Source organism: Phoca vitulina, unplaced genomic scaffold (assembly GCF_004348235.1).
Source record: "Phoca vitulina isolate PV1807 unplaced genomic scaffold, GSC_HSeal_1.0 scaffold25, whole genome shotgun sequence".
NCBI classification, from domain to species: Eukaryota; Metazoa; Chordata; class Mammalia; order Carnivora; family Phocidae; genus Phoca; species Phoca vitulina.
Genome location: NW_022589728.1, coordinates 12,666,155 through 12,679,684, shown reverse-complemented (window position 1 = coordinate 12,679,684; position 13,530 = coordinate 12,666,155). Strand labels below are relative to the sequence as shown.

At 44.2% G+C, this 13,530-nt stretch overlaps 1 protein-coding gene across 5 annotated transcripts in view; it reads right to left on the bottom strand.

The window, feature by feature from the left end:
• CHD7 (chromodomain helicase DNA binding protein 7) overlaps positions 1–13,530 on the bottom strand; it is a 185,695-nt gene that overhangs the window by 68,066 nt on the left and 104,099 nt on the right. For all 5 annotated transcript variants that reach the window (XM_032421834.1, XM_032421838.1, XM_032421837.1 and 2 more), the window contains exon 4: positions 497–638. In XM_032421834.1, coding sequence (XP_032277725.1) covers positions 497–638 — 142 coding nt within the window. The remainder of the gene's footprint in view (positions 1–496; positions 639–13,530) is intronic.

The window sequence follows — 13,530 nt, the reverse complement described above, 5'->3', positions numbered from 1 at the left end:
TTGCCATCCAAAAAAGTCACTAACTTGTTCATAGAAACTTTATTATTACATGATTATACATTTCAACTCTGGCCATCAAATGTCAGAAACCTTAAGACAAGCTACAGATTATTTTTATTCTGAAAAATAAAAGAATTGACAAGCAACCAAACTTCAGAGAAAATCAGAAATGTGAAAGCAGCTTTACATGATACATATATCAACAATATGTTAACACTAATACATACATCAACATTGAAAGATACATTTACAGACGTAAATGAAGATTCTCAGTTTTTTTATCACGGGGTCAAAGATGAAAAAACCACAAAGTCAGGGGTTTAATTTCGTGCTGGCCCCCAGCTCTCACCATTATGGATCTAGTGTTCCAGACAACAATAAAGCCACCTTTAAAGCAGCTCTATAACAAAGACAAGGGAGGTCTAGTGTACTTGATATGCGGCTAAAGTTACCCATGCTAAATAACCAAGGCTCGGGATCAGAATGACGGTATTACCTGAACACCTGGGTCCTCATCTTCTTCAGGAGGAGGAGATGGTGGGGGCGTTTTGTCTAAGTCTGAATTTTCAGAACCTTCTGTTTTTCCCTTGTTGACCTTTTTCTTCAAAGCACTTGCTTCTGAATCAGGTTTCTTATTACTAGAATTCAAAGTGGATCACTTAGTGTTCACTTTTTAATGAGGTTTTCCACATGCCCCATGCCTTATAATTCCCACATTAATATCCCGAAAGTATAAATGACAACTGATAAATCGATGCATGTTGGCCATTTATAGTTAAATGGCACTCTCAATTAAGTTTTTACGGCAAAACCCCACACTGATGACCTTTGGCAAATATCTGACCTAATTAAAAAGAAATTTCATGCAAAAACTCCTAGTACCACACTGAGTACATTTGTTCTTCTAGAGAATGCAAAATCCCTGCCAATACACCAAAGCCATAATGAAAAATCAGATCAAGAAGTAGTTTTGCTATCAAAGTTTTTAGGTACAGAATGTTTTTTTTTTTTTTAAATGTCAAGGGAAACTAGACTATAATGATCATTTCTTTGTGTCTCTTGCAAAGAGTTTTAAATATTCCTATTTAAGTCCTTTTCATAACCAACACTACTAGATGTCCTCTACTATGTCATCCAGCTACATTATTATCCAATGACAGCCTTTTAAAACATAACAAAATATATGGCAATTTCCTGTTCCACATAATTTTACTTAATGCTGTCTTCTTCATTTAAAATAAGCTTTATTTTGGTGCTAGGCATTTTTTTTTTTTTCTGACATAGTCACAATAGCCTCTCTTTCAAAAGCTAGGTCTCTGAAATACAAAAATATAGCAAAGCGACCCCAATAATTAAAGTGCATGTTCCATACTGTTTCTGTCAAACATTGTGAATGTTACATAAGTCAAAAGACATGAACTCTCAAAAAAAAGAATTTTTAAGTTTACCATTACCTTTAGAACCTTTATTTGACATTCTTTTAGAGTGTACATTTAATGCTACCTTCCATTCCAATTTCCAAACCAGCCCCAAGGTTTTCTAACATTATCACATTATCCAACATTTAAATTCACCTAATTATATTTACTATTTCTAGAAAGCCTAAATTCTAACAAATTTGAAAAAAAAGATGTATTCCAAACACCTTTAAGAAGTTTATTTATTGAAGTTTATAAATTCCAGAAAAGTATGCTGACAGAATGCATTAAAACAGCATTTTTTCAGCCTCAGCTACTACAAAGACACCAAGACATCTCTATGCTTTTATTTCAATAAAGCACATGTCATGCAAAATATTTCGAAAGCATGTTAGTATAATAAAGTATCCATCACCCACCTAAAATGTATTTTTGTCATGAGTAAAAAAAATATTTGGTAATCCTAAACTAGTTATTTCTAAATACTCAGAGCTTGTTTTTATTTTGTGAACATTTTAGCATAGTAAATAGCCACATAAGGAAGTAACTTACAAGAATTCAAGATTATAGCAAACGGCAGTTAGGTTTAAAGAGTGCTTTTTATTTAAAATTTTTAAAAAGGCAGTGGCCTAAAAACTTCAAGTCCCCAAAAGATCCATGGAAAGAATAATATTTTTTAAATTAAAAAAAAATCCATACAACAGTTCCTCATCCAACTGTCCTAGTGTTTACGCTACACATGGACAGAAGTCTCCCCTACTATGAGGCTCCATTTCCAGCATTTATTTCCGCTCTAACTGCCACAAATTATACAATACTACAGCTGAACGCTGGGCCCCTTTCCTTTCATCTGCACGCCAAGAGCAATCAGATTACCCTGGTAACCAGCGGTCACATGACCAGCACCTGCTCTTTTGGCTGGATGCCACTGACTAAAGCCATCTGCTTCCCTCAATCAGCTTTCAAACATTCTCAACACCTGCGCTGCAGTGTTTTGTGGTTTCTTTTATCAAATCAGTGCAAAACTGCTTCCAAAACTTTACATATTTCTCAAATTTGTTTAAATCAGAGGTAGGCCTGTCACAGAGTTGAACCACTGCCAGGTAAAGTAAGTCGGCAGCCGGTGCTTTTCACGGTGACCCCTCTGCACCGGAGCTAAGTACACAATTTAATTTAGTGGGGTTACTGCACCCTGTGTGAACTATCCTATAGGAGTAAAAAGGCTTACTGTCTTAAAGCCACCAGAGCCCAGGTTTGATGAGATATCAATTTGCTGAAGGAGAGAAGTGCTAATGATTTTCCATCTGCCCTTCCCATGAATGAACTATGTAGAACCTCCAAGGCTGCTAAAAGTCAGACAAGACCTCTCCAAATGTTTAGGGGAAAAAAGCCTGTGGCCAAGGGAAGCACTCATCCCAGATCTGATTCCTGAAAGATTTCTGAACTCATTAGAGTTAGCGCCTCTCAGAGACAGCCAAGCATTTCCATGCTGACATCTTCTCATGACACCAATATACAAATCAAAAACACGCCAAGAAGTCAAAAAAGCTACAAGATCCTCGGTGTCTGCCCGAAGACATGATGCAATCAAGGACAAGACGAAGTTACTTTAATTATTAAATTGCCTTTGCTACTGTTTTTGCAACAAGCTCGTTTGGATATTCAACTAAGTGTTATATGAAAACTGCTTTGCCCCCCAAAAAGCACCAAAGTCAGAATTTTTAACCAATGAGGTGTAATACAGAATGGTGGGTTAGAGCACTATGTGGGTCAGACACACCTTAGTTCAAGTTCCGACTGTCACGTAGAACCTTGTCTGTCTGGGACCCTGGACAAGCCACTCCATTTCCTCGTCTGTAAAATGAGGTTAGTAATTTCTATCTTCCTCCAAGATTCGTTAGGAGGTTTAAGTGAGATAGTGGATGAAGGCTTTGGCATGTCTGACACAAACGGCCAGTATGGATGCACATCTGGAAGACAAACAGCTGGGAACAAATCCTCTGGCATGGCTCAGACCCGCACGGGCTGAATCAACCGCAGACTCAGACAGAACCCCACTTCACCACAGATCATTTCCTCTAAGCAACACGAGGAGAAGGAAGGTCCTTTATCCATAGTCCCCGACACAAGCTGGAAGAACAAACCAGCCCACAATCCCAAAGGCCACTCCTCTCCAAGCCCAGGACCACTGCGCTAGTCCAGGCAGGTGTCATCTCCCACCTCAGCCGTCACAGCCCCCCTTCGTCCCCCCGCCGCCTCGTCACCCTCGGGACCCACAGGCAGGGTGACCCACTGTGAGGCTGCTGGGGAAAATCCACCTCCATCGGCATGATTTAAACCTCTCTGGTTCAAAGCTAGTCTTTTCTAATGTCAGAGCCAAAACACAGCCATACAAACAGTCCTCTCCCAAATTACAACTTGGAAAGCTGGAAGGCACAAACAGGGCAGCTCTTCCCGTTGGGGGTAAGAGAATGTTACTAATAAGAAACCTCCCTTAAGCTGACACTCCAATGTTGAGAATGAGGCCGCCGAGCAGCCCGGCGCAGACACAGAACCTCCAACAGCTGCCGTGATGGCTGCTCATGGGAGCGGGCGATGCTGGCCCCCGCGCGGTGACCTGCCGGCGAGGACCACAAGGAAGACCGGGGCCGTGCGGGGAACGCTTTCTCACTGCGGCCCTAAATGGCCTCTGCCCTGGAGACATCATGTCTGCCCCCACTCCTCTCCTGAACCTGCTCTGCCTCCCACGTTTCCTAGTTCAGGGATATGGCGCTGCCACCAAAACCCAAACCCAAACCCAAACCAACCCAACCCACCCTGCACAAGTCACCACGGTGACCAGCTGAAGTGTAAAGCTGACAGCACCCTTCGGCTTGAAGTCCAATCCCGTGTGCAATAACGCCTGAGAGTCTGCATTGGCATATAAGGCCTTCTGCAACTTTTGCAACTGGCAACAGTATTTGTCTACTTTTCTCACACCCCAAACCCTCCACCCACCCTTTATGCTGCAGACACGCAGAACTACTCCCTAGCAGGTCCACCTATCTCTTCCACCTCCATTTCCCTCCCCGCTCCATCTACTGCCATCACTCATTTGGAGAAGCCTTTTCTGGATCACTCCACCTACATGTCACCCGGTGGACCCCACACAAGGGATATTTAAAATACACACAATATGGGGGTTGCACTCCCGCAATGAACCCAAACCAAAGCTGTGTGTGTACCTGAGTGTGTGTGTGAGTCTATGTCTTTCTCCAACCATCTCTGAAGCTCAGAAAAGAGGAAGAAGTAGGTCTTATTTATCTTTGTTTTCCTGGTGCCTGGTCAGGTATGATCCTTATCAATTTTAACAGATCGATTTAACTAAAGAGCCCAAGTAACAGCGACGATGACAACACACACATATACAGCCCTTATGATGTGCCAGGCGCTACTCTAAAGGGCTTTTCTCATTAACTCATTTAAGAAAACCCCACAGAGATTCTATCTTTATGATGAAAGACCTATGAAGCTCAGTAAAATAGGACTAACATGCTAACGAAATAGAAGGAGACTTAGCAAGTTTTCAAAACCAGTACATCGCTATACTTCCCCTCCCTCCTCCTCAAGTTCTTTCATTTCCTCAGCCTTATCTCCCATCATTGCTGGTGTGACCGAGATACAGAGCCACCCACTCCTGAAGTGAGACAAGCCCTTACAACCTTGGAAGCAGCACATTTTTCTGGGGATGGTGCTAGCAGTTTGAAGGGCCGCTGTCCCTTCACCAGCTCGATTTCCATTTCACATTTTATCATGAGAGCAGGGTCACACAGGTGGGCAGCTGGACACGCTCAGGGTCCATAGCTTAGTGACATTTCGGTCACCACTCCTAGACCAGGCTCTAAAGTGCTATAATTGCTCCCAGTGTGGTCAAAGCACAGGCCATCTTGATGAGAACTCTGAGAACCCAAACTTTGTCCTCAGAGAATACATGTCATATGGAGGGACGTGCTGAGGACATTCCATACCCTTTACGGAATGGTTCGTAGTCAGCTTCTGACTGTAAGGGTCTACAATGAAGGGTTACATGGCAGGACTTAAAATGGGGTGGCATGAACTCATTCCACCTAAGACACAGCACAGAGATAACTAATTCTTTTTGGTGAGAATGAGTACAAGGTTTTTAAACAAGCCAAGGGCCAGAACTTACTATAAATCCAGCTAGCTACCCTGACTTACTGCAAAACAGAATGCAGTTAAAGGATTAGCATCAGCCTAAGGATCTAAGTCCTCAAAAGAAGAAAAGCAGTTTGAAAATGAACCACATGTGATGAGAATATGGTTAGTGAAGGTCTGGACAATGGGAGGGAGTCCTCAATCAGACAGACACTTCAGATGGGATAAGCTAGTGAACATTCTCCTCATACTGGGGAAAATCAACCTTGAGGCTTAGGTCGTGAACGTTAATCAGATTTGTGTGCAGGGACTCAAGCCAAAATGTCATACTATCATCTTTTAGAAGAGGAGTAAAAGGTATTGAAAGATATCCTTGTATTTTATATGCCCAAAAGGTTTTTTAATAAAGAATCAAAATTAATGGATGGAAGTGAGAGAGACGTTCCTGGCACAGGACGTTTGTGGTGTACTGCAATTCTAAAAGATCCAGGCTGCCATAATGAAAACTGTAATAAGCTGTGAGGGTCAAGGGCCCAATGGTGGTGGAAAGAAAAGCATCAAGCCTCTCAACTTGAGTATAGGATTTTCCTCTAAGTTTTTAAACCATGAAAAAGAAACTTAAAAGAGAAAGAAGCAAAAGAAAAAAGAGACAATATAAAGTACTAAGAGCTCAAAGTGTCAATTAAGGCAACATAAAATGTGATACATCATCAAGTAAAATTAACCCAACGAAACAAAATAAAAATTTTAAATAAAGTCCTTAGACTAAAATTTATGCAATGGCTAAACTAGAATGGAATAAAACGCAGAACAAACAGAAAAAGCTAATGATGAAAGAGACAAACTGCGCCGCAGACAGTAAACATAAAGGCCCACCAACTCCTTCCCACGAAGGCGGTCAGAGCCGCCGAGGTGAAGGTGAAGGCCAAGGCCCGGGAGCACTCGGGAGACTGCCGCAACGCCAGATATGCTCCACAGGACGACCTGGGGCAGACAGCACCCGGGTGGGATGGGAGCAAGGGCCTTGACCTGCCCCCCACCCCCACCCTCGGGCCCCCGGCCAGTCAGCCTGCAGGTGCTGAGCCACCGGCCAAGTGGATGCCTTGCCACCCCAGCTCAACTCCACCCATAAATTCTTCACCCCACTCTTCTGCCTGAAAAAGGGAAAGAAGAGTTGAGAAGAGAAAGAGAGAAGGGGAGGGGATTCTATTTTATTTCTGAACAACAAACATAGGATTTCAATGACAAATTAATAGGCTTTTTTTTTTTAAGTTCTCTGAAAGTTACTGGATGGAACACCTCTAAGACATTTAATTTAATCTAAATTGTTACCTTAAATAGCTCTTCTAGCATCAGGTACTCCTTAAGTACATTTACTATGCTAAATTTTTAGGAAAGAACAAAGAAAGTTAGAAAAGATAGAGTATATTTCAACTCAACATGCCTCACCTTTACATTTTACAATCAAACTTTCCAAGGATGAAGAAACTGAGGGTCAGACAGGCGACACACTCAGCCTGGGAAGTGGCACTGCTAAGACGGGAGCCACACCCGTCTGGTTCCAGGGCCCTCCTCTGAGTCCTGGACCTGGCCTGAAGGCATCTAACCTCCTCATAGAGATCTCCCTAAGAGTCCAGTGCACGCCTGGCCTTTTGGCGTGCCCTTCAGGCCTCGGGGACCTGTCCTAGTGAATGTCTTCTGTTACCTGGGCCATCTCTGGGTAGCCTTCCAGTAACATCAGAACCCCGTCCTGAGGCCAGCTACAGGGTTGCTGCCCTTTATTTAAAGGAGGAGGAAGGAAGGAAGGAAAGGAGGGGAGGAAGGGAGGGAGGGAGGGAGGGAGGAAGGAAGGAGGGAGAGAGGGAGGGAGGGAATGTAGAATAGAAAGCCTCTTGAACGAGCCAAATCCATTTTTAATATATTAAATATATTCGGGGTGGGGGAGACTCATCATGCAGTCAAGAATTATCATTGAAAATCTAAGGGTTACTGAGTTTTATGGATTGAATTAAGATCTGCCAGTAACATGGAAAAGAACTCTAGTCAGCTAATACGTCATCTCATCACAGAAGCTCAACATGAACACTGGCCACTTTGGCTATATGGCACCACCTGGCACTGCAACATAAAGAACTGAATAAACCAGGGGCGCCCGGGTGGCTCAGATGGTGAAGCGTCTGCCTTTGGCTCAGGTCATGACCCCAGGGTCCTGGGATCGAGCCCCGCATCAGGGTCCTGGCTCAGCAGGGAGCCTGCTTCTTCCTCTCCCTCTGCCTCTCTCCCTGCTCTCTCTCTCTGTATCTCTGTGTCTCAAATGAATAAATAAAATCTTTAAAAAAAAAAAAAAGAATTGAATAAATCAGACATTACAAAACGAATGCAAAAAGTACACCCTTTTCCTATAGCATGTTCTCCCAAATGCCAAACAGTAGGGCAGAGATGTGGCTGCTCGTGCCCAATTCTCAGATGCCACTCTTATTTTTAGGCACAGCATTCCCATTACCCCCGAAGGGGGACACTGGGCTAACTCTGGCAGTTAGAACCCCACTCCAGAGATTCATAATGATCTTCTCCAACCTGCCAGCATGGCCAATACAACAAACGAGACATGCTGCTCATCCACACTTTAATCAGGTGCTACAGGCAGGTAGAGAATTAGGCAGAGCGAATGGTAAAACCCACAAGGAGAAAATATTACCACCCACTCTAACAGGAGAAGCCAAAGGACCATGACATTATACTGTCCATACAGATATCAGGGCTACATATACAATTAGTATTCTAATGGAAGTTCAAGGGTGTTATCTCTCAAACATCAAAATAAAGAAGAATGGTGTCTTTTTTCTTAATTCACACTATTTCCCTAGTTAACATTTTTTTAAATTTTTTTTTTTTTAATATTTTATTTATTTATTTGACAGAGAGAAAGACAGCGAGAGAGGGAACACAAGCAGGGGGAGTGGGAGAGGGAGAAGCAGGCTTCCCGCCGAGCAGGGAGCCCGATGCAGGGCTCGATCCCAGGACCCTGGGATCATGACCTGAGCCGAAGGCAGACGCTTAACGACTGAGCCACCCAGGCGCCCCAACATTTTTTAAAATTTTTTAAAAATGTATTTGAAGAGGGGGAGGGAGGCAGAGGAAGAGGGAGAAGCAGACTCCCCACTGAGCAGGGAGACTGATGCGGCTCGATCCCAGGACCCTGAGACCATGACCTGAGCCGGAGGCAGCCGCTTCACCGACTGAGCCCCCCAGGCGCCCCCCTAGTTAACATTTTAAAGCTAGGCCACACAGACTTGTCTGAGAAGCTGCAGGGAGGGCTGGTGTTTCAGATGCCCAATGACGCTCTCAGGGTGGCTTTGCACAGCACCCAGACTTGAAGGGGCCCTTACCTGGGCAGAAGACAACCAGCAGAAAGATCTTTGTATATCACGTGACAAATTTTGCATTTGTATTTATTTTCCTACTTTTCAAAAACATTTTCATATATAGACATTTTTAATAATCATTTTAAAAAATCAGCCTAGGACTCCTTCTGCTCTTTATCTTCCAATTCTTTTTTTTTTTTTTTTTTAAGATTTTATTTATTTGACAGAGAGAGACACAGTGAGAGACGGAACACAAGCAAGGGGCGTGGGAGAGGGAGAAGCAGGCTTCCCACGGAGCAGGGAGCCCAATGTGGGGCTCGATCCCAGGACCCTGGGACCATGACCTGAGCCGAAGGCAGACGCTTAATGACTGAGCCACCCAGGCGCCCCTCTTTATCTTCCAATTCTAACATCACCACCACCTCTACAATGGCAACATGTGTTCTGCCCTAAAATTCCACTTACAAAAGCCTTCAAAGGAACGTGTCTCCAGAATGACCCCCCTTTAACATCCCACTGCCACCCACAGCCCCCTCCCCCCCCACCGTCCGTGTGCGGGGTGCAGTGAGAGCTGGAGGCGGGGTCTATGCCACTCTCTCTGACAGACACCAAAGTGGCTGCAGGCCACCACTTTCAAGACCACTGCAGCTCCCTGGACAGGCAGAAACAAACTTTAGCAGGGCCCAGTGTGGCCTGTTCCCGCCTCGAGCACAGAGCAGGAGTTAGCAGAACCTACTTTTTAAGGGTCAGTAGCATTGGGCATTCTCTTCTCCCAAGGACTATGAACCAAACCACATGCTGCTAAAGCTAGCACAGTCTGTACTAAAAAGTGGCTGACGGCTACTCCCTCGCTGCTCATTCAGCTGATTGAAGACAACCTGGATAAAGGAAGGGTGGTAATGCGGCCTGTCACCGGCAACACAAAGACTTTGAGATGGTCATCCTGAAGGAAAAAAGGATTTGGGGTTAAAAAGACCCAATGGTGGGGCGCCTGGGTGGCTCAGTCGGTTAGGCATCTGACTCTTGATCTTGGCTCAGGTCACGATCTGGGGGTCCTGGGATGGAGTCCTGAGATGGGGGCTCCCTGCTCAGCGGGGAGTCTGCTTAAGATCCTCTCCCTCTCCCTCTGCCCCTCCCCGTTGGCGTGCTCTCACTCTCCAATGAATAAATGAATCTTAACAACAACAACAAAAAGACCCAATGGCCCCCTTTCAAAGAGAAGATAACCGTTCAGACCACCAGGGTAGGCAGCACCTCCCTGGTCCCATCCCTGACCTGGAGCTTGGATTTAATGAACCAGAGACCTGGCAGGGCAGGCCAGCAGGAGGAGAGGCACAATGCCCGCCCACAGGCACTTTCTCTCCCTGTTCCTCTCCAATACTGAAAGGGCTCAGAAGTCCGTCTTGTGACTATTCGTTAAAAAAATCTGCAGCCTTTTCTGCAGGCATACTGTCCAAAATACTTAATGCAAAATCTCCAATTACCCAATGCCATGAGTCAAAACTAAATCACAGGATGTAAAAGAAGGAACAAGAAAACAGAAGAAAAGCTGTGGGTTTAACTTACCACCTATGTAACTGATGGAGAGGTATCTGACTCTCCAGGTTTTCTGTACTTATTAAGTAAAACTAGTTTGATGGTTTGCTTTTGTGTCTCATCTCTGCTGAGAAATTGTACATGTATAAGAGCACACTATATAAACTATGTATTAGGTTACCAAAATATACCACCGTTGGGCTCGTTGGCTGAATAAAAATATTCCTCAGGTAAAATGCTGCTACTTTCTTAGATCATAACTGAGGGAAAAAAAAAATCTGAAAAGCAAAGTTCCTCAGAAGAAAGTTGCCACATAAATATTAATGATAATGACAGAGTGGTTTGCAAAAAAATATGCCTTACGTGTTTTTGGTACTTTGCGTTTTTAAAAAACAAGAGCAGTATGTTTACTGTCCACTTTTAAATAAAATATTTCACCACTCTTCACTGAGAAATAGCATTTTAGTCTCCTAGTAACTTTAATGTTGGAGGTGGAAGACAGCAAGGAAGCTGCACCAGAAGCAAATCTCCACGGCTCCATTTAACTGGCGCTTCGTTAGTCAAGTCACAGTCTTTGGCCAAGTTCCCTTCTTTATGTCCATTCAAAGAATCTTTATATAGCTAAATGGACCACTAAATCCTTCAAGAGTCATTCAAAGGAAGCGCTTCCTCCAAATTCTCTCTCATTTCACAAGGCCCGTGCATACACAACAGAAAACGCATTGAAGAGAAGAATGCAAATCCTCCTATTTCAGCTCCTTGAATCCTTCCATATGCAAAATGGCATCCCCTCCAGCCCACAATGTCTTAGCTTTTATTTTCAGTATTTACTGCCAATATTTGAAGGCTATAAGGACACCTGGGGAGAGCACTAGGAAAAAATGGGTAGAAAAATACATATTTAACATAAAAGGGAAAGAAGAAAGATACATTTCTAATAGAAAAGTGGAATGCGGCCCATTTTTCTCATTTTTAGATTTTAAATGTCTTTTCCTGAAAGGCTGAATACCTTTTTCTGTTTCCCTCCCATTCTATGCCACAGCTTCTGGGCAGATTTTCTGAGTCCTCCTGCACAGGCAAGACAGTACCATTATATTCTGGTTGCCCAAAGAGCCAGTTCTTGTGGAATGGCCACAGATTCAAGCCTCAGCCACTTTTGGGAATGCAGCAGAATGGCAGGTGGTGAGACGTCCGGACATCCCTAGGCGTACACAATCAGCCCCCTGATGACAGCCACCCTTTCTAAATGTCCTTTAGTACTGAGTGTGTGTGAATGATGCAAAACGAGCCCTCCGCCCACCACAGACGTAACGCAGGGCCGGGCAGGCCACAGGGGCCACTTCCGTCACCGCCCACTCAGGGGGGCAGCGCATTCGTGTGCGGGGTGTCACCAACGACCTGGCATGCGGGGCTGAACAGGAAAGATGTGAGTAGTTCTGCACTAAATTTTTCATTTCAATTCTGTTTATTCCCTTCTATTTCAGCCCTCTGTAGGAAAATTATTTTCTGTATAAACAAATTCATCAAGTTAACTTATTCAAGGATGGAAATAACTGGTATCACATAACATTTTGCAAAACAAAATTGCCACTGCTGTATTCCAGTGCTTAAAAGCAAACTGCTCTGGCAATTCAACGCCAGTGCTAACATAACCCAAACCCCCTATTACCTTCATCACTGCATATTCAATTTACATAATTATTCTGCTATGCTATTCAGAATTTACATGTAGTTGTATGCATTCTACTTATCTGTGCTTCAGGGATGCGATTTCCTTCCTAGATTCAGCAGAACAAAAGACCACAACTTGACATACTCAATTCATCTGGCCAGTAGAAACTGTGGCTCAACAAAATAGTGGGTTGGTTTGTTAATTTACTGAAAATCTCTATTCAATTACCATTTTCTTGGACAGCTACTCCCATCTGACCATCAACGACAGGAAAGCTCCCCAGGAACGTCTTCACCACACTCTGTCATGACTCAGCAGGTGGCCTGACAAGCGGTCAAGTCACCAGGGCCAAGAGAGGTACTCCAGACACTCCCAGCACCCCTCGGCGTGGCCCAGGTTTCTGGGCCCCGTTATGTCAGCCCCTGTTCTGCATGCACATCCCCATGCTCACCAGAAATGTTCCATTCAATTACCTGCACACCACCTGGGAATTAGCAACTATCACCTCAAGGAGGCATCCACTGAAACTATTAGTCTAAAGCAACAGAGAAGGGGTAAAGTACCCAACACTCCTCTTGGGAGAAAATAATCACATGCCCTCTCTCCTATCAAAAACATGTGACTCTAATGTAAGGCCACTACTCGGATTCAGCAATGCCAAGAATTTACTCTGCACAGACAACGCAAACTTGAGGATGAGCAGCTGAGAGCATGCACTGGAATTTTCTCTCGTGGGTAAACACAGGGCCCCTCTCTGGACCATGGCAGCACGGGTGCCCAGAATTGACTGGATCTGATGCCCCAAGTTCCCAATACTTGTTTACAGTTGTTGGGAAAATTTCAACAAGTTTCACTGTTAAATACAGCATTTTAATATCTGCCCTAAAGCATCCCACAAGAGATAAGGGTAAGCTAAAAGTATGTTTTTAAAGACAGGACTAGGTCAATGCAGACTCAGAACCTGAAGGTAATATACTTGGAAATTTGTGACAACACCAAGACACAGTTAGTCTTTTTTTTTTTTTTTTAATTTATCTGAGAGAGAGAATGGGAGACAGAGCATGAGAGGGGGAGGATCAGAGGGAGAAGCAGACTCCCCGCTGAGCAGGGAGTCCGATGCGGGACTCGATCCCGGGACTCCAGGATCATGACCTGAGCCGAAGGCAGTTGCTTAACCAACTGAGCCACCCAGGCGCCCCAGTCTTTTCTTTTTTTAACCAATGATTATCATTAGGTGCTAGATTCAAAAAATTAAAGATACAGGGGCGCCTGGGTGGCTCAGTCGTTAAGCGTCTGCCTTCAGCTTAGGTCATGATCCCAGGGTCATGGGATCGAGCCCCGCATCGGGCTCCCTGATCGGCAGGGAGCCTGCTTCTCCCTCTCC